The following is a 19,483-nucleotide window of genomic DNA, read 5'->3' on the forward strand; positions in this document are numbered from 1 at the left end:
GAGCTGTCCCAGCTCAACAATGAGACAGGAAGAAGGCGGAAAACATTCCCCCGGCCCCCCCTTTCTGTTGCCTTCGCAGACCCTCAGTGGAGGGGAGGCTGCCCATCCACACTGGGGCAGCGGAGCTGCTTTGCTGAGTCTGCTGGTTCAAATGCTCACCTTCTCCAGAACTGCTCTCACAGACACACCCAGAAATAATGTGTAATCTGGGTCCCCTGGGCCAGTCGAGTTGACACACAAAATTAGCCATCATGTGGACTTTGGGCCCGGTCTTACTTTGAGGGGTTTGGACCAGCTTTTCACCATTTTAAACTGACCTTTTAGAAAATGGAGCAGTCAGCCCCACGCACCGCAGGGCCTCTCGGCCACCTCGGGTTCGACCCAGAAAGGCAGTTACCATCTCCTCAAGCCTGTTGGCGATGGTGGGTGCACATCCTGCCTGGAATGCGGTGGCTGTGCAGATCAGTAACCTGGTTCAGCAGAGCTGCACCAAGCTCCGGGGATGGTCACACAAAGTCCAAAGCACGAAGGCCCTGAAGCCCTTGCCGTGCAGTGAACCAGTGGAGGAGACTTGTCCCATTACCTTGTGGCCCATGGCAGCAAGAAAGAGAGAGAGAGAGATAGAGAGAGAGAGAGAGAGAGGCCTGAGGCAACCTCCACCAGATCTTGTCTGCTGTACCGTCCTGTCCTCAGGGGTGGCTTGTCCTCAGGGACTGTCGTGGCCTGATTGTCTGTGTCCCCCCAAATCCATATGTTGATGCATTTGGATCCCCAACAGATCCCCCATGGATATCCTAACGTGGCGGTATTTGGAGGGGGGGCCGTTGGGAGGTAATTGGGGTCAGAGGAGGTGATAAGGGTGCGGCCCCATGATTACAGGAAGAGGAAGTGAAACCAGAGCTTTCTCTCGCCACCATGTGAGGACACAGGGAGAGGCAGCCATCTGCCAGCCAGGAGGAGAGTTCTCTCCAGGAACCAGATCAACTGTACGTTGACCTTGGACCTCCCAGCTTCCAGAACTGTGAGAAAGAAGTATCTGTAGTTGAAGCCACCCAGGCCGTGGTATGTGGTTACAGGAGCTCAGACTGAGTGAGAGATCCAAAGCAGAAAACCTATTTTTGGAGGCTGATGGTGCAGATTTTGGCTCCAGCAATGAATTCCCCCAGGGCAGCAAGCTGGGCACCTTCTGTGGCACTGCCCCATATGCTGCCCGGAACTCTTCCAGGGCGAAAAGTTACCACAGCCCTGCAGTGCATGCGTATGGCCTGGGAGCCATCCTCTACAGGCCGGTCAGCGGATCCCTGCCTTTTGATGGACAGACGACAAGGAGATGTAGAAGCAGGTACTGAGTAGAGCAGACACTATTCCACGTGTCCACGGAGTGTGAGACCCGCTCATGAGATGCCTTACCCTCACCCCCAGCAAGAGAGGCACTTTAGCAGAAACCATGAGCATCCATGGATGAACATGGGCCTTGAGGACAGTCAGGCCTTGTGCCGAGCCACTTCCTGACCGCAAGGATCCCTGAGAGATGGAGTAATGGTGTCCACGGGTTAGACACGAGAAGAGGTCCAGGACTCGTTAATGGAGCAGAAGTAAGACAAAGTCATGACCACCTGTCTGCTCCTAGGCTACATGAGATCCAAGCAGGGGGGCTACGCCATCACTCTGAAGCCCCCAACTTTAGCTGGCCCCACCAACACCTGCACTTCTTCCCCATCCTGCAAGGTACAGCGCAGGGTTTCTGCCAACCCAAAGCAGCGGAGTTTCAGCCAATGTGTCATTCTCACCTTTAATTCTTACTCGAAGAAGAGTCAGAGTAGAAGCAACTCAGAAAATCAGTGGCTGATGAGGAATGGAAGTCAGGGCAGAGGCCAGCAGCGTATCTAAAGCGCCTTCCAGGGCTTCCCTGGTGGCGCAGTGGTTGAGAGTCCACCTGCCGATTCAGGGGGCGCGGGTTCGAGCCCCGGTCCGGGAAGATCCCACATGCCACAGAGCGGCTGGGCCTGTGAGCCATGGCTGCTGAGCCTGCGCATCCGGAGCCTGTGCTCCGCAACGGGAGAGGCCACAGCAGTGAGAGGCCCGCGTACCGCGAAAAAAAAAAAGTGCCTTCCAGCCTTTTCTCCTGCGCGGAGACGAAGACAACCACCCTAGCGCACCCCCCAGGGTGGCCCTGTGCCTGCCTCTCCTCCATGGCACCAGCAGCCGTGTAGGAACCCCAGACAGTACCATCTCCCCCCAGGGCGTATCCTCCAAAGGACACTTCCTCCCCTGTGGGCAGCTGGTGCAGGCGCAGAACCAGTGGAATCTGCCTGATGGTGTGAGGTGTGACCCAGGCCCTTCTTCAGGTGATATCCGGGGCAAGCAAGGGGCCACTGGGAGGTTTTTCAACTCCTCTGCAGACGCTCACGTTTCAAGTCGGCCAGAAAAAAAAACGAGCATCAAGTTGAAAGCAGACTGCAGTAGATCAAACATCACATGGTGGGCAGCAGAGGCAGGCGAGGCAGTGATAAAATCAAGAAAGAGTGTCAGGAGGGCATCATGGTCTCTGCCCTTCACATGGAGCCAGAAGGTCATGAACTCCACGGAGCCCCACAGGGCGGTGCTGGAGATGAGGCAGGTGTGGACGAGAACGGCTGCGGGTGGGAGCAGAGCAAGAAGTACATGCTCTGTGTGTGCATCGTACACCAGCCAAGAGGACTTCGTGCAGGTGTGCAAACTGCCCTGGTGTCCCCTCCACAGGGCTCAGACTAAGAGGGTACCCAGCACCTCCATGGCCTTCAAAAGCATAACTGCTAAGCTTAAAAGTCTGCCAGGAGCAGTCTGGGACAAGAGGGGAAGCCACGTTTGTGGAACAGGAAGGATGGCTCTATAGAAATAAACACATACACACACACACATATATTCTAACTTATATATTGTGTTTAAATGCAATAGTTAAAAACAAACAATAATGCCCTGCTTTATTGTTACAGCTGTCACAAGACACTTGTCCACAACTTTGCAAGAGAAGGTCTTGACTCCTTCAAAATTCTCTTGTGATCCAACCGAAAAAAAAAACCCAAAAAACAAAAACAACACCAAAAACACCAAACCCTTCCCTTCAAGGTGAACGAAAGCCTGGTGAGACTATCCTAAGAACAGGACTCATGTCAAGGGACTGGAAAGGGGACGATATTGGGAGGTGTGGTGGTGTTTTTTCTTGCTTGAGGGAAAACAAGGCTTGAGGGTCACATCTACATGATGAATATTGCTATGAAAAGACCATTCCAATATTTTAAGCCTAAAAGAAACAAACAGAAAATTAAACTAATCAGCAGAAACGATATGAGTCTTGTGGATGGCATTTCCACTCCCCGAAAAACCAGCTTGCTCTCCAGAAACCTCCCTTTCATCATTCGGTTATCCTGCTGGAGGATCCATGGCTTCCTCTTGACTCTTTCATATATAAATTATTTTGATTGGCTTTTATGGCCACCCATAAACTATTTCCATTCATGTTCTCTATGAATATTTGCATTTGCAACTAACATTTGTATAGCTCTTTAACATTTTCAAGGTCTTTTTCAAATGCATTATCTCATTTAAATTTGACTCAGACTTTTTTTTTCTTTCCTTCCAACTCCTCACATCACTGCAGTAGACTTTAGAATCCCTGTGGATGACCCTCCCAACACCTGTCCTCAAAGTCCCTCCCCTCCATACCAATTACTATCACCTCCACTGCACTTTGCAAATCCACTCCTTTGGTCTTACCCTGGGCCTTACTCCCAGTTGTTCAACTTCTGAGATCTTGAGGTCTAATTCAGCAAAATTTGAACATAAGGTGCTGTCTGTCCCCATCTTTCAGCTTTATTTCCACTAAATCGGCTTTTGAACTTCATTCACACTTTTAGAAACTTTACCGCTTTTGTTCCCCGAGTCCCAATCTACTTTCCTTCCCTGCTGAGCTACGAATAGGGTGTCTCCGGTCCCTTCCTGCCCCCCACTTCCTCATTACCTATTGTCCTTCAAAGTTATCTGCTCCTCAACTTTGACAATACTCTTGCTAATTGTGGGAGGAGGTCATCGTGAGGACGGACGTGACTGGAGAGTTGAACCCAGGCAGTGGAGGCTCCTCACCCCCTCCCTGTCCTTGGACTGTACTTTCTGCCCACTGTTCCCACACTCGGAGTCATTTTCAAGGACGCAGCCTTGAGAGAGCAGTGCGTTATTGAGACCATCTGGATGGTCTGCATTACTGAACCTGCTTAAGGGCTCTATAAACTCTGAAGAGTCTGGCGGGCAGGGGTGGACATCTACTGGTCTTGTGGCCCCCAAGACAAACCTCCTAAGTCAATCCACTCCCTTATTACACCTGCTACCTCCCAACCTGGAGTAGCTGCCTCTTCTTTTTGGTCTCTCTTTGTCCCCCACGTACGGGGGGCCAGTTTCAAATTTCACCCAGGAACCCTTGACGTATTGAACCAGCACTCTTGTTTCACCAGTGACTTGATAACCGCTAAATCCAGAGGGAACTTCTCAGCCCTCATCTTATTGGCTCTGTCTGTGAAATCTAATCCAGGTGACACTACTTTCTTCCCGACACTCCCCTCGCAGGACTTCCTCTGGGTTCTTTCCCTAGACTGAGATGCTACTTTTGCACTCCTATTCATGGACTCCTGTGGCCCACACTAATTAACGTCTGTGTGTTCCGATCTCCCACTGATGGTGTTCCTTCCTTTTCATTCTACATTCTCCCAAGATGAATCAAAACTGTGGCGATGTTGGAATGATATCTGACAGAGCCAGAAAAGGCTCACGCAAACTCCAGTCACTCTGTGCCTAGGTCAAACCCCTGAAGTTTGCAATAGAATGTGGAATGAAACTCCTCCACTCATCTCGGGATTTAGCTAAAGCCTCAATTTTGAGTTCGGTGGTGGATTAGAGCCTCCATATTCTAAAAAAGAAGTGCGAGTCTCAACCGCATGACTTGTGAAGAGGTGGCCCAGGCAGTGGGGTTGGAGAAGAAGGACGAGTGGGGAGATGGTTTGGAGGCAGAATCAATCGTAGGGACTGCTGGACAATTAGGTGAGAGGAATGAGAAAACAGACATACTGGAGAATCGGCGTTATGAACAGAATATATTGAGGCAATGAGTTAATTGAATTCCCATATAAAATTATGAAATTTATTAAAGCTCAGGTGAAATGGCTTCTTTGTATCTGAGATCAAGAGTATCGATGCCCATTTGTATGGTCACTGTAAGGGAGATTACTTAAACGTTAAATTTCGACACATTAATTTATAATCAGCCAAAAGAGAGACAGCATCAAGATTTTGATTATTACATAGCAGTATATAAAGAGATCTATCTCTATTGTATTTCAGAATTCCTACTGGGAGTATCTAAAATATTTATGAATTATTCTTAATATTGGAAGATGATACCACCATCTTTCTCAAGCATGTGGCTATCCACATAACTATTGAGAAATAGTGTGGTGAACTGATTAAACTCATGGACTCTGGAGCATTTCTGCTTGGGTTTGAATCTCACGTTTCTGTTTATTATCTATATGAATTTGGGTAAGTGATTTATTTCTTTGTGGCTCAGTTTCCTCATCAGTAGAGTGGGAATAACTGTATCTCCCTTATAAGTTTGTTGTGAAAACTATATGCGTTAACATAAAGCCTTTAGAACAGTGCCTGACACAATAAACCACACTTAATTTATAATCATTACTTCGTATTTCAGAATCATGGTATAATTCCACTGGAAAAAGAATAGTTCTAATTTTAGAATTATAATATCTTGAAATAGAGCCTCAGGAAATAAGAAGTAAGTTGTGTGTGGTGATCCAAAAGCTGTGCTTATGAATTAATCTCCAAACATTCATCATTTATCTTTCTTGGACCCAGGTGTAAGTATTATGATTTGCTGCAATCACGGCTCACGTTCGTCAATTTCCAGAACGGTGATGCATTTCTCAATGGTACGTTGAACCCTTTTAACTTTTATCGACTACTTCCTTTCCCCACCCACAAGAACAACTTTCTATTTCTGTTTAACTGAAAGGCATTCACGGCATCCTTCCAGGAGTGTGCCTCGTCCATTACGTGAGAAATAGCTGTGCAAACGTTTCTGTGCCGTTTTAATGATATGCTCAGCATTTCTTCATGTTTTTCTGCCAAACGTGCTCTGAATTATTTTTCGTATCGTGTCTTCTCCATTATTTAGCAATGTTCCTCAAGGTTGGTAACCATGCACTTCATTTCATTCTTCTGCTTGGTCATAGATTTGTATACTTTAGGGTGTGTCCTGTTCGAAAAAGGAGCTTGCGATACTTTGGGGACTGACTTACTGAAATAACTTCTCCACTATGAATCCTGAAAGAACTAGGCCAATAGCCCAAGGAATTATATAATTTTTTTTTTTTTTTTTTTTTAGCTTGAAGGGACCTTAGAGATCACTTTTTCCAGATCTTTCATGTTACAAATTAAGAAACTGAGTCCCGGTATGTTAGTAGTAGAGCCAGAATCACAACCGATTCCTCCCACCTGGCAAGCCCAGCGCTTTTTCAGCACTACCTACTGCTTCTTGCACTGAGTCATTTATTTTCCAGGTGACTTCTGCATATGATGGTGTGTGTGTGTGTGTGTGTGTGTGTGTGTGTGTGTGTGTGTTTGTGTGTGTCTTTTAGGACTTTATAGCTTTACCAGGTTACAGAAACACTTATTCAACAGAGAAGAAAGAAGAGAGACATAAATTCAAGGGAGAATTTTCTCTTCCTAATGCCTTAATGTTGTTATTAAGGGCAAAACTGGAATACTGAAAACAAGAGAAGATTTTAGGGAATGTAGAAATCATCCCATCAAACTCTTCTGGAAGAATCTTTCCTGGTCTCCACATTGGGGATGATTATCTTGGCTACCCGGTCGTCCGTGGGGCGCTGAGACGGTGCGGGTGTGTAATGTGTGTTTAACGTATGGGGGGCGGGGAAGGGCGTTTGCACGTGGCTCGCCCGGGCCTGAGCAGGGAGGGGAGGGGAGGGGAGGGGGCCCGTGGAGGGGGGCGCGGCGGGAACCGCGAGGCCACAGCCAGTCACCCGCGGCGCAGGTGGGAAGAGGGAGGGGTCTGCGCGGCAGCCGCGGAGCCGGGAGCCCCGGGAGCCGGCGAGGCTGGGAGGGGCGAGGCTGTCACTCGCCGCGGCGCGCGGAGCAGGGGAGGCGCGCGGAGCCCTTGGCCCCGGGCTGCGCCGGCCGCTTGCGCTCCGGAGGGGCCGCAGGGAAGGCGGACGCGGCGCCATGGGTGAGTGAGGCTCGGCCTCGGGGGCGGGTGTGGCGGGAAGAAAGTGGGTGTCGGTCGGCCCCGGACTGCGTCCCTCCTCGCCTCCCCCGTCCGTCTGTGGACTTTTCCCGGGCGCCGGGGGAGGGGCGCGGCCTGGGGGTCGCCGCGCGTGAGCGGCCCGGGGTCGGATAAGGAGAGTCGGGGGGCGGGGTGGCTGTCCCCACGTGTGCCACGTTTCAGTGTGCGGTTCGGCGAGCAAGTTGAGACGGGGCTCGAGGAGTGGCGACGTCGTGCACTTTCCATTCGCCCAGGTTTGCGTGCGGGAAGGCGCTGGGACGAGGCGAGTTGGGGACCCTTTCCAGCCCGCGCCTCAGCGGGCCGCCACCGCGGCACAAAAGGCTTGACGTGGAGGCTGAAGGCCAACCTGCCTCCAGCAGAGCTGGGCCGGTGGCGAGGGACGCGGGCTGTCCGTCCCGGCCCAGGTCCCCGGGCGCTGGGGCGCGCGCCGCTCCGCTCAAGTTTCTAGACGGGGTCCGCCCGCTTCAGAGCTGAGCGGCTGGGGCTGCAACGGCCCGGGGAATGTGGGTGGGCGGAGGGGGACCGGGTGTGAACCCGTCGGACCGAGCGGAGCCCGAGGAGGCGGCGTCCCACGAGAAGGCTTGGGAGCCGAGCAGGGCGCGGGGTCTGGAGAGCAGGCGTCACGCGCCCTGCAGAGGCGGCGCGGCCCGTCCCGGAGGCCGGAGAGAGCCCGGCCGTGCCGCCGCTCACGGTTACGGATCAGCGACCCACCGGCAGCCCGGCTGGCTAGTCGACGCCAGCGTTCTCGTTTCTTCGCGTCCGAGCGCGTTACGCCCCTCCCCCGGCCTCTCGCTTGTCCTTTGTTGTCAGGGATTTCTTCCAGGGTACAGGAGGCCTTTGGGATTGACGTGCTCGGGTGGAAATTCCTAAGTTCCCACAGGCTCGAGGGTTAGGGGACGCTTTGACTGCTAATCGGTGCAGTTCATAGACGCTGGCCAACTTGGAAGAAAGGAAAAAAGAGAGAGCCGAGGACATTTTTGCCTGTGAATGTTAATTGTGGTCAAGACATGTATAGTCTCTTGCGTGATTCTGGAGAAGTTTTAGAAAGACCCATTTTTGGGGCCTTTGAATAAAATAGTATTTTAGATGATCTGCAGGAAGAACTGTCTTTAAAAGTTTTCTGAAACGGAAGGAATATTTTCAAGTTAAAAAGGAAAGATAAAACACCTTCCCAAGTATGGCAGAATGAGTTTCAGGCCCTTCCTTCCTTCCTCCCTCCCTCCCTCCCTCCCTCCCTCCCTCCCTTCTTCCCTTCTTTCTTGCCTTTCTAAATACATGGGCATATAAACTCTTGTTAGAATAGCACATAGAGGGAAAAAGCTCTCATAAATGGAAAACCAAAGTAATTGACTTACGTAACCCATTCATTTTACTAAAAACTTTAAGATGCTATTTGGATCCAACATAAAATCTCTAGAAAGAATGACATTTTTGCCTTGTAACCGTAAGCTTGAGTGGACTATCTATCAAGGGGTAAAGTACACATAATTTTGCAGTTAATTATTTCTCTAGGTTGCATTTCCAAACTATAATGAAAACAGTTGGTCTTGGCTTTTACCTCAATGTCCTCGGGTAAATTACACGCGATCCCAGGTTACAGGAGAGTGTTCTCCGGGACAGGGGGTGGAGTCAGCACCTGAGCTCTTCTGCTAATCCTGAGCTTGAAGACTTCTCTGTCCTACCTGTAAACGGACAGATACCTAAAATTTGTCTCTTCCTTTTTCTGCCGGGAGTGGACTACCTTTTCCTACTGTAATCAGGGTCACTAAAAACTCGTGTAGGGGTCAGATGGCTAGTAGGAGAGAGTGGGTAGAGGAAGCAGGTGAGAACCCAGAGGTCAGGGAAGTAGAGAAAGGAGCAAGTGGGTGGCTCTAGGGTGAGAGCATGAGGCCAGCACTCAGGACAGTGACCCAGACACGCAGTCCACAAATAGGAAAGCCAAGGAAGGAGCCGAGGGGGGCCGATGAGAGAAAGAAGGAAGGAAATCTGTCCAGAAACTAGAGAGAAAACACTTGGTCACTTAAGGTCATCTCTCTCTTCTTCTTTTCATTTACTTGTGAAAAACACATTACTTAGAACTTCTTTTATTTAGAGGTAGTAGGGGGGGTGAGGGTTTAGCATTGGAGTCCAAATCGCTAGGATAAAGGGGAAAGCAGTGTAGCAGAATGCCTGACTATGCCAGCAAGCTGAATCCATCTTTTTCTGGTGTCATGACAACTGAAATTTATCATTTGAGGAAAGGAAGATGGTGCTATGGGAGTGAATATAAGCAATCAGTTCTTGCTTGACTCAGAAGAAGAAATCCATCCTCTAGCATCGTGGAAGAATGAGAGTAATTGGTTAATCAAATATTCTGAATAATTGATAGTTATTTATAATGCACAAGGCCAATCCTCAAAAAAAAAAAAGTTATTTGCAAATTGAGAGTTTGGGATCCCTTGCTTCCTTCCTTTTATGTATTTTCTTTCCTCAGTGATGCCTTCAGCTAATCTAGGTATGCAACAGGCTTTCCCTCTGCACCTAAATTTTGCTCTCCAGAAAGGATATGATGAAGCATTTCATACTGAAAAAATGCAGGACTGACTCCTTGCTAAGAATATTTATATTTTAGCTGCAAGGTTAACTTTAACCCACATGGTCTCTAATTATGTAGTTCCAGGCTCCAGTGTGAGATGGGTGGGGGGGGGGATATTTTATATTTCTCCTCTAACCACGTCACTTACGCAGTTCTTTGTTTTATCTAAAAGGTGATGTTGGACATTATTTAGTGCATTATTTAGATATTATCATGGAAAGCTTCATGGAGGGAGTGGTATTGAACCTGGTGGTAGTTGGATGGATGTGAAGGATTCGGGAAGAGGTGTTCTAGATAGAATAATGGGCCCCTAACCCAAAGCAGGAAGGAATTCGGGGGAGCGGAGCAGTAAGACATGGACCTGGGTTGACAGGATGGGACTTGATTTTGGAGAGCCTTCAAAAGCAACCAGGGAATTTAGAATTTATGTAAGAGGAAATAGAGAATCATGGAATGTTCTTGAGCAAAGAAGAATTGTAATGAAATTAGTGTTTAAGGAAGATAGATTGAGCAGTGTTGTTTAAGACACAGGATAAATTGGAGAGGACAGAACCAGTTGTCACAGTAATCCTGAAATGATACGGTACATGTCTAGTTCAGACCTAGTGGAAGAGTGGCGATAGTGGAAATGGAGGGGAAAAAGATAGATGAATGATATTTCTAATGAAAAGTCTATAAAATTAGGAAATTAATAAAGAAGAGAATGAATAAGAGGTATTTTCTGGAGACTTGAAACCTTGAGGATTGGGGATATAGTAGGTCCCTTGATAGATTATTTAAAGGATAAAACAGATGGTTTATTTTCTGGATGCTTTGGACAGAAGATTAATTTCGTTTCTGAAGTGTTAGTTCAAAGGTGATGGCTAGATATCTAAAGACAAATGTTAGTAGATTGGAAACATACAGTGAGAAATTAATCAGAGGGCAAGCACAAGAAGGAAAATAAAAGTTAGAAGGTCACCAGTCTTTGGTGAGAGGTAAATCCATATAATATATGAATTATCTGTTTGGAGGCAGGAGTATAGGGAGGTGGGCTGAGGGAAAGGGAAGGAGGATAAACACTGTTCTCTGGAAGAGAAACATCAACTACATAATGTGTATCAGTGCCCTAAAATTAGAACAGTGAAATGTGACATCTTTAACGTTCAGTGATAGATCTAGGAGTCCAGAAATTTTGACAAGAGGAGAACATCAGACAGAAATATTTTGCTGTCATTCAATTTCAGTAAAAATGGACTTAGTTAAGGATCTGTAAAATTATTTGCAAACTTAGGCCAGGAATAATGAGACATGGTATTGTCTTGAACTCACACTTTTTTTTTTTCAGGAAAATATGACCCCTAGAGGCAGTTGTCAACAAGGTACAAAGAGCCAAGATAGGAAGTAGGAGAAGCAAATGATAATCTTTGGGTGGATTATGCAGATCTTGGGGATCCTGTTTCCTCTTTTGTTTGATGAGGGGTTGGGCATGATTCTGTACATTTATGTAGCTCAGATCTTGATTTAGTAACACTTAGAGGAAAAAAACATGTAAAAAGATAAGCTCGAGCTATTTCCATTAAACAAATCAAGAACATGTTAAAGATGCTAGACTACTGGGAAAACCTTTCAAGGGTCAGCTGGCCTCTAGTATGTTATATTCCCTAGAAAATTATAAACGTCGGATAGTCTGAACCTGAGCAGAGAAAGATTAATATTCTGGTTATCTTCGCTGCGTAACAACTGTCTCCATAACTAGTTAATTAAAACAACAATTTGTTATTATCTTTCATGGCTCTGTGGACTGACTGCTGAGCGGTTCTCATTTGAGGTCTCCTGCCTTGCAGTTGTGTATCTGCTGGGGGTTCAAGCATCTGAAGACTTGATTGGGCTGGTCGTCTAAAGTAGCTCCCACCTATAGCTGACAACATGCTGGCTGTTGGCTGGGACTTCAGGTGGGGTTGCCTCCAAGTGGCTTGGACTTTTCACAACATGGTGGCTGGGTTCCAAGAGGGAACAGCCCTAGAAAAGTGTTCCAAGAAAAACCCGGCAGAAGCTGCAAGGCCTCTTATAACCTAGAACATCTTAGGTCCCCAGACATCACTTCAGCTGTATTCTAATGGTCACAAAAATCATTCAGGACAGTCAAATTGAAGAGGAGGGGCATTAGACCCCCTTCTTCCTGATTGCAGGAGAGAAGGAGGGAAGGAACTGAGGTAGGCAGCTACTTGATCTCGTTCCTAAAAGAGATGTAAGTGTGTTTCACAGTAGAGACATCCTCAGGTTTACAACTGAAAATCTGATACAAGTTTTCTGAAACACATATGGTAAAGCATTGAAACTGTAGTTAGAACTATGAAGAAGTCCAGATAGTCACCCTAAAGTTTCACAGTGAAACATTTGAGTGGCAGTTCATGCCTGGGTGGAATTGTGTTAGTAAAATGCCGGGATAAGCTCTACTCAGAATAATTTCAAATACGATCAACTAATATTTCTTATTTTAATTTAAATTTGAAGTTTCTAAGGCTATTGTAAATTACTGTTTATTTTACTTAAATTTGAGTTTATGTTATAAATTGGGAGGTAGGTCAATTAGCATAAATCCTTTGTTCAGTATGTCTTGTCACAATAAACTGAATGTTTTGTAGTGCACTAACTGTTCAGAAGCTTGCTTTAGTTTTCAGAAACGTGTTAACTGTACAAAATACATAATTGGAATTGGTATGGTACGACTCAAAGCAAGTATAGTCTTAACTGTACTTGCCTTTTGAAAGATACGTTTCTAAATTAAACGTGTAAGATGGTTTATTAAAACTTGAAATGTAAATCTCATCATTTTATTATTTTTAACGGGAAAGAGTCAGAGCTGTCATTTACGATACAAAAATATAGGTCTTTCTCCTAGACAGTCGAAAAACAAAGAAAAATTAGGGTAAATGAGATGGGTTTAAAGTCAGGGACGGAATTAGTTTCAACCTAGAAACTTAGAGGCCTTAAAAAGGAATTAGATTCTGTTTCAACCTGACTGATTTGAGGTCATTCTATTTTCAACCGTTTGACAAGAGGTGAGGAAATGAGGGTAGATAATAAGAAGCCACATACTTGGTGCACAGTAGTCATGATGTGGCAGACAAACAAAACCCCACATCTCAACGAGAAATAAAGGCCTGACCTATATAAGCAGTGGAGCCGGAATAATGCCTGAGGAGTTCAGAAGGCACTATGACATCGAGTTAAATTCTTCTTTAGTTTGTTAAGATGACCTGTCAGAATAGCCACTCACTACCTTCTCTGCAAGGTACGAGATCTACCCAAACTGTATAATGAGAGCGCAATAAATATCTCTTGCTGTTTCTGTAAGACTTCTTTTTCTAGAACCTCCACGTTTATTGTCTAAATAGAATAACTTAGAGAATACGTTCAATACTAATTGCTGGGTCCCACTGCCAAGATTCAAATTCAGAAGGTTTGGGCTTGACCGGTGGACCTTCAGTTCTAACATGTGGTTCAACCAGTGTTGAGGATGAAGCCTAGGACACGCTTCGGGAATTGGCTCTTCCAGAAAGCCGCTGTCCCCCATCAAGCTGGCTGAGCGCCGTGACAGCTGCTACTCATCACTTGTGTCCTGTCGAGACTTAACCTGATGAAGTCTCTGTCTAGTTGCCCTTTCCTTCCTTACCAGTCACTTCTTAGCCTTAGGATGGGGTGATGCTCTCCAGAGTTTACTGAAACTCTCCCTCTGAAAATTACTAATGATTTCCCGTCTCATGGTTCCAAGTGTAACTTATGTGCGCATAACTCCCGAAGCCGTGTCCCTGGGCTCCAGTGTCGGCTGTCTCCCCACAGCCGCCCCTCTAGTGCTTCAGCCTCAACGCCTGCAAAACGGAGTTCCTCCTGCCGGGATCTGACTGGTTCCCTCTTCTCTTCCTTTGCCGTCTTCCTCCTCTTTTTCTTGATGACTCGAATAGACCTGGCCTTGTTGAGCAAACGTCATTAGCCCTCTGGCCGTCCACACTCTCTTGTCCCGTGTCATTGCAGTTGCTTTCCGCCAGCCCCTCACCCGCTCCAGCCTGGACCTTAGTGGTCTTTTCAGTGCCAGTTACTTCCCCGCTTTGGTCTCCTCCTAATCACCCCCATGTGATGATCAAGACACCCCACTCAAACACAGCTCTTAATCGCGTCGCTGTCCTCCCCAACTTCATTTCCTGCTATTAGCGCTCGTGCATTTTATCCCTTAACCGAAAGAAACTACAAATTAATTTCATCTACTCACCCTCAGCCTTTTCTTACCTCCAACTATTTGATCATGCTCGTTTTTATTACTCTGTGGCACGTCCTTTATTTCCCAGTGGAAATGCAAAACTATTCTCAGTTTAAATATATTTCCTGCATGAAAAATGTCCACTATCTGCCCAGCTTAGTGTTTTCCAAAGCGTGGGATATATGCTAGTGAAATGCAAAGTATTTTTTTTAAATGTTCGACAAATGAGTTATCATAATGCTTCTTTTTATTTTTTAATATTTATTTATTTATTTGGTTGTGCCGGGTCTTAGTTGCGGCAGGCGGGCTCCTTAGTTGTGGCATGCAAACTCTTAATTGCGGCATGCATGTGGGATCTACTTCCCTGAGCGGGGATCGAACCTGGGCCCCCTGCACTGGAAGCGCAGAGTCTGAACCACTGCGCCACCAGGGAGGTCCCCGGAATTTTTATTGTATATATTTCACAAATACTTCTACACTATTAAATATGTGCCATGCACTATTTACAATGCTTTGTAAGTACTTAGTTTAGTCTTCCACACAATCCTGTGATGTGTGTTATTATCACCATCTTCATTTTTACGCAGAGAGGCTTAAATAATTTACTCAAGGTAACCTCACTAGTAAACAGTCAAGAGGGATTCTGAACTGAGGCCCTCTGGCTCCAGAGGCTCTATGTTACACCACCTTTCCATTTTCGGTGGTTCAAGGACATGGCATTAAATAAAGTTGAATGTTACAGTGATAAAGTTATGCTCTTCTCAATATTCTTTCAATTCTTTTGATTAAGTCAAAAAGAAATCCTAATTTAGTGTTATTGGTTATATTCATTTCACAGCAATTACCTTAACAGATCTCCCTTTACATAATACAGGCATCCAGGTTTAAATAAACTGAGAGGTAAAATGGTACTCAAGTCAAAAAAAGGTCGGATACTTAAAGAGTATCAATGATATTTCAGAGAGTTCCCCTTTTTAATAAAGAGAGGGCAGGACCTAGACTTTGAGCCTTTGGTAATCATTGTTTTTAAAATAAGAAATACTGACTTTCTATTTAAGGTAGAGATTCAAAGTTTCATTTAAAATATATTTTAGTAAAAATGTAAATTGTGTTTTAAAATACCAAGTAAAGGAGGATAATGATGATACTTAAATATGGGACAAACCATATACCTGGAGGCAATTTTGGTCTGTAGAAGTAGTTAAAATATAAGTATTTCAGTAAATTTTTATCCTAATTTATCCACTAATTAGCCACGGAACTTGGGCACTTTTGTCACTCAACCTTCTGGGCTTCAATTTATAATTGGTGGGGATAAAACCAACAATATTTATCTTACAGGGATGCTTCTAGAAAAAAAGAGGGGTATTTGAAAAAACTTTGAATGTAATAAGTGCTGAGTAAAGTATTCTGTTTTTACACATTGCTAGGAGAATCTGGTATGGTAAAAACCGTGACTGTGGGGTACAAGTGCCTGGAATTTGGTAAGCATTGCATCTAATGAAAGTCTGCCTTTTCTGTGCACTCTCAGTGCCTTACTTCTACATCTGTGACGCTTAATGGTGAATGTGTATTTTCTCCCCCATTATTTGAGGTCACGTCCAGGTTCTGAAGACGGCACCTTCCAGTTAATTGGCATAAACACAGCAAACACTCTCACCCTTAAGCTGTTTGTCTAACACTGTTTACCTCACTAACTTAGTAGAAAGTTACAGAAATACAGCATTTGACTCTTACTGATGAAAACTGTATTTAGAATTAGTCATGGCAGGAGACAGGAAAGAAGGCAGAACTGTGGAATGACAGGGTTAGGGCTGTGGTCCTGGGAGGGTTTCAGCACCGGGCCAAAGGCCCCAGTGAGATGGGAAACATGAAGGCAAACAGCCCTAGAAGAATCCTCTGAAAACAGACGAGACAGAGTTAGTTCGACTGCAGGAGAGTCCAAGGAGGACAGCGTTTTGAGAAACCAGGAACCTGCAGCATCTAGCCCAACAGAAGGAAGAATAGAGGAATGACATTCCTTTTGCATCGATGGATTTTTCGTTGATATAAGCCCACTGAAGTTACAGTACTTTTAATAAAGGGGTGAAGATACAAACCTGCTCTCACGGAGCAGATTTCAAGGACTAAAAAGAAGAGGGAGGACGGAAGGAAGAAGGGGGGAGAGGAAGGAGAGAGAGAGAAAGAAAGGATTTGGGTGGATCCAGGGTCAGAAGAAGATTTTTATCAGGTAGAAAAGAACTGCAAGAATTCCTTCATATTTTAAGAAAAGGGGAGTGACCTCAGGGAGAGCCATAAACCACTGATGCCTTGGAATGTCAGGATCCCTGGGCAACGAAGTACGGAGCGATTAATCACAGGAACTATTTGGTATTACTTAAACAGGGTTTTTTTTTTTTTTTTTTTTTTGCGATACGCAGGCCTCTCACTGTTGTGGCCTCTCCCGTTGCGGAGCACAGGCTCCGGACGCGCAGGCTCAGCGGCCATGGCTCACGGGCCCAGCCGCTCCGCGGCATATGGGATCTTCCTGGGCCGGGGAACGAACCCGCGTCCCCTGCATCGGCAGGCGGACTCCCAACCGCTGCACCACCAGGGAAGCCCAAACAGGGTTTTTAAAGTAAAAAATTATATATATTTTGTCTATAAAAATGATGCCATTTGAGGATTTTTTTAAAACTTTATGTATTTTTGGCTGCATTGGGTCTTCATTGCTGCGCACGGGCTTTCTTTAGTTGCGGTGAGCGGGGGCTACTCTTCGTTGTGGTGCGTGGGCTTCTCCTTGCGGTGGCTTCTCTTGTTGCAGAGCATGGGCTCTAGGTGCGCGGGCTTCAGTAGTTGTGGCTCACAGGCTCAGTAGTTGTGGCTCGCAGGCTCTAGATGCATGGGCTCAGTAGTTGTGGCGCACGGGCTTAGTTGCTCCGCGGCATGTGGGATCTTCCCGGACCAGGGCTTGAACCCGTGTCCCCTGCATTGGCAGGTGCATTCTTAACCACTGTGCCACCAGGGAAGCCCAGGATTTTTTTTTTTTTTTAATGAAAGACCGTGCTTCTTGATTGTTTTAATCAGTAAAGATGCTGTGACTTGTCTGTTTTGACAAACATATTGTGTTTATTTTTCTCATATTTCATTTATAGAGGATGTTTATACCTTTAATACAAAGAATATACAGATAAATTTATGATCTATTTCAAACAGTTAAACGAAGCAACAGAGATGAAGCTTAATGTGGTTAAGTATTCCCTAGACCAGAAATCTGCTGATTTCTGTGTGGTTCTTGTCCCAGCTCTGCTGTTATCCATCTGTGTTCCCTTTTTCCTCAGGTACAAATGAAGGATTTGGCTTAAGTGGCCCATAGGATTCCATTCAGCTCTAAATGCCCATAAGCTGATAAACAAGCAAAAAATAAATACAGCATATCCATGAGGATAGTTTCATTGCAGTGGTTCTCAAATGGCAAGCAGATCTGTCCTTCTTACTCATTTCTTTGTGGCTTCAACCTAGACTTTGTAACAAAGAAGACTCTTGAGGCTTCAGCCACAAGATTTTGGTAGTTTTCTTTCTTCATGGCCGTACGTATATGTTTTTATACTTACCAAGTGAGGATAAAGGAACAGCTGAAACAAAATAAAACACCAGGCATACGTATTTCCAGAAATTACCTCAGGCTTCGTTAGGCTACATTGCTCACATAGAATTCATTATATATCATTATTAATATATCATTAATAAGTGAGGGAACTGGTTGATCTATTTTAACATGTAGGTTTGTATTCCTTATCCTGGTAGGATCCTGAACTTTTGAAGTATGTGGCTATATGTATGTGTGTGTGTGTGTGTGTGTGTGTGTGTGTGTGTGTGTGTGGTGGGGGGCGGTTCTTGTTCCTGCATTTTCTTTGATTTAATTTTTATGTGTGTGAGTACACAGTAGTGTCCTGTGATTAAAAAGGAATCATCTTGCAAGTGTTAGAACTGGTTTTTTAACCATCAGCAATGTTCTCTGCTGGTGAAAAGTAGCACCATAGTTATGTCCTAGTCTATGAGTCCCAAACAGACACTATTTAAAAAAGAAATATTGGGGCATAAAGAAGGAGGTGACATATGAGAATATAAAATAAAGTATAAAATATAAAGATAAAATATAACTCACTGCTGGCTAATTCCATCTGGGTGTAATATTTTCTTTTAGTAGAAAAACTATGTAAAAGGGAAATGCTGAAATGGAATTGCGTTTTCAAAAAATGCTGAATACTAAATACGCAGTAATATTTATTTTAGTAGACATTTTCTATTGAGATGAGTCAGCTATCTACTTCAGCCTAGATTTGAAGCGCAGGTAACAGACATCGGGTATGAAGGGGGTTTTCTGCAGCCCTGTGTCAGTTTTTCTACTAGATAGTACAACAAGGACAAAAATTCATTATGAGGTGCTACATATATGTGTGACAAAGACCCGTTATTGTCACTGTTTTACACATTCTTTCCTTCCTAAAGGAAGATTTACAAAGAAGAGTACAATTTTGTTTGTTAATTATAGATGAGAAAGTAAACTCAGGGTGACAAGTCTCTAGAGAAGAAAAATCCAGAGCAACTATTAATATAAGTGCATCATTTGTAAGTAATTGGTTCCTTAGGTATAAATGAAGTAGTGATCACTAGAAAAATTAGTGTTATTAGTTTCAGTCATTTCACAGCAATTACCTTAATAAACGTCCCTTTACGTAACATGATAAATACATCCTGTTTAAATAAACTGGGAGGTAGAGTGATACTCTCAAAGGAGGTAAAAAAAATTAAAAATACCAGTGATAGCTCATATATCTCATTGAATCATATTAAAGTCATCGTTGTGGCAGAATCATTGTACCTAAGGCCACCAACACTTCCACAGTAAAATAATACAGTGTATTATGTACTTAAAGTTATTAGAGAGTAGATCTGAAGCTTCTCACCGTAATAGAGAGCTAAGTATGTGAGGTGATGGACGTGTTCATGAACTTAATTGTGGTCATTGTTCACAATGTATGCATGTGTCATCATGTTGTGTACTTTACATATATACAATTTTGTCAGTTACACCTCATTAAAGCTGGAAAAATGTAAGAAAGTGAAAAACTAAATTAGAAAAGAGTACTCCTCCCAAAACAAGCAGACTCTTAAATGTATTTTCTTTTCTTTTCTTTGGCTCTGCTGCTAAGAATGCAGAGTCTTAGTTGTCCGACCAGCGATTGAACCCGTGCCCCCTGCAGTGGAAGCACGGAGTCTTATCTACTGGACCGCCAGGGAAGTCCCTTAAGTATATTTTAATATTGATTTGACTGAA

General features: G+C 44.9%; 1 protein-coding gene across 2 annotated transcripts in view; it reads left to right on the forward strand.

Moving 5' to 3' along the window:
* The first annotated feature begins 7,151 nt into the window (after positions 1–7,151).
* GPM6A (glycoprotein M6A) overlaps positions 7,152–19,483 on the forward strand; it is a 255,570-nt gene continuing 243,238 nt past the window's right edge. For both annotated transcript variants that reach the window (XM_032618546.1, XM_032618547.1), the window contains exon 1: positions 7,152–7,291. In XM_032618546.1, coding sequence (XP_032474437.1) covers positions 7,288–7,291 — 4 coding nt within the window. In that variant the 5' untranslated portion in view covers positions 7,152–7,287. The remainder of the gene's footprint in view (positions 7,292–19,483) is intronic.

The sequence above is a fragment of the Phocoena sinus genome, chromosome 21 (genome assembly GCF_008692025.1).
Source record: "Phocoena sinus isolate mPhoSin1 chromosome 21, mPhoSin1.pri, whole genome shotgun sequence".
NCBI classification, from domain to species: Eukaryota; Metazoa; Chordata; class Mammalia; order Artiodactyla; family Phocoenidae; genus Phocoena; species Phocoena sinus.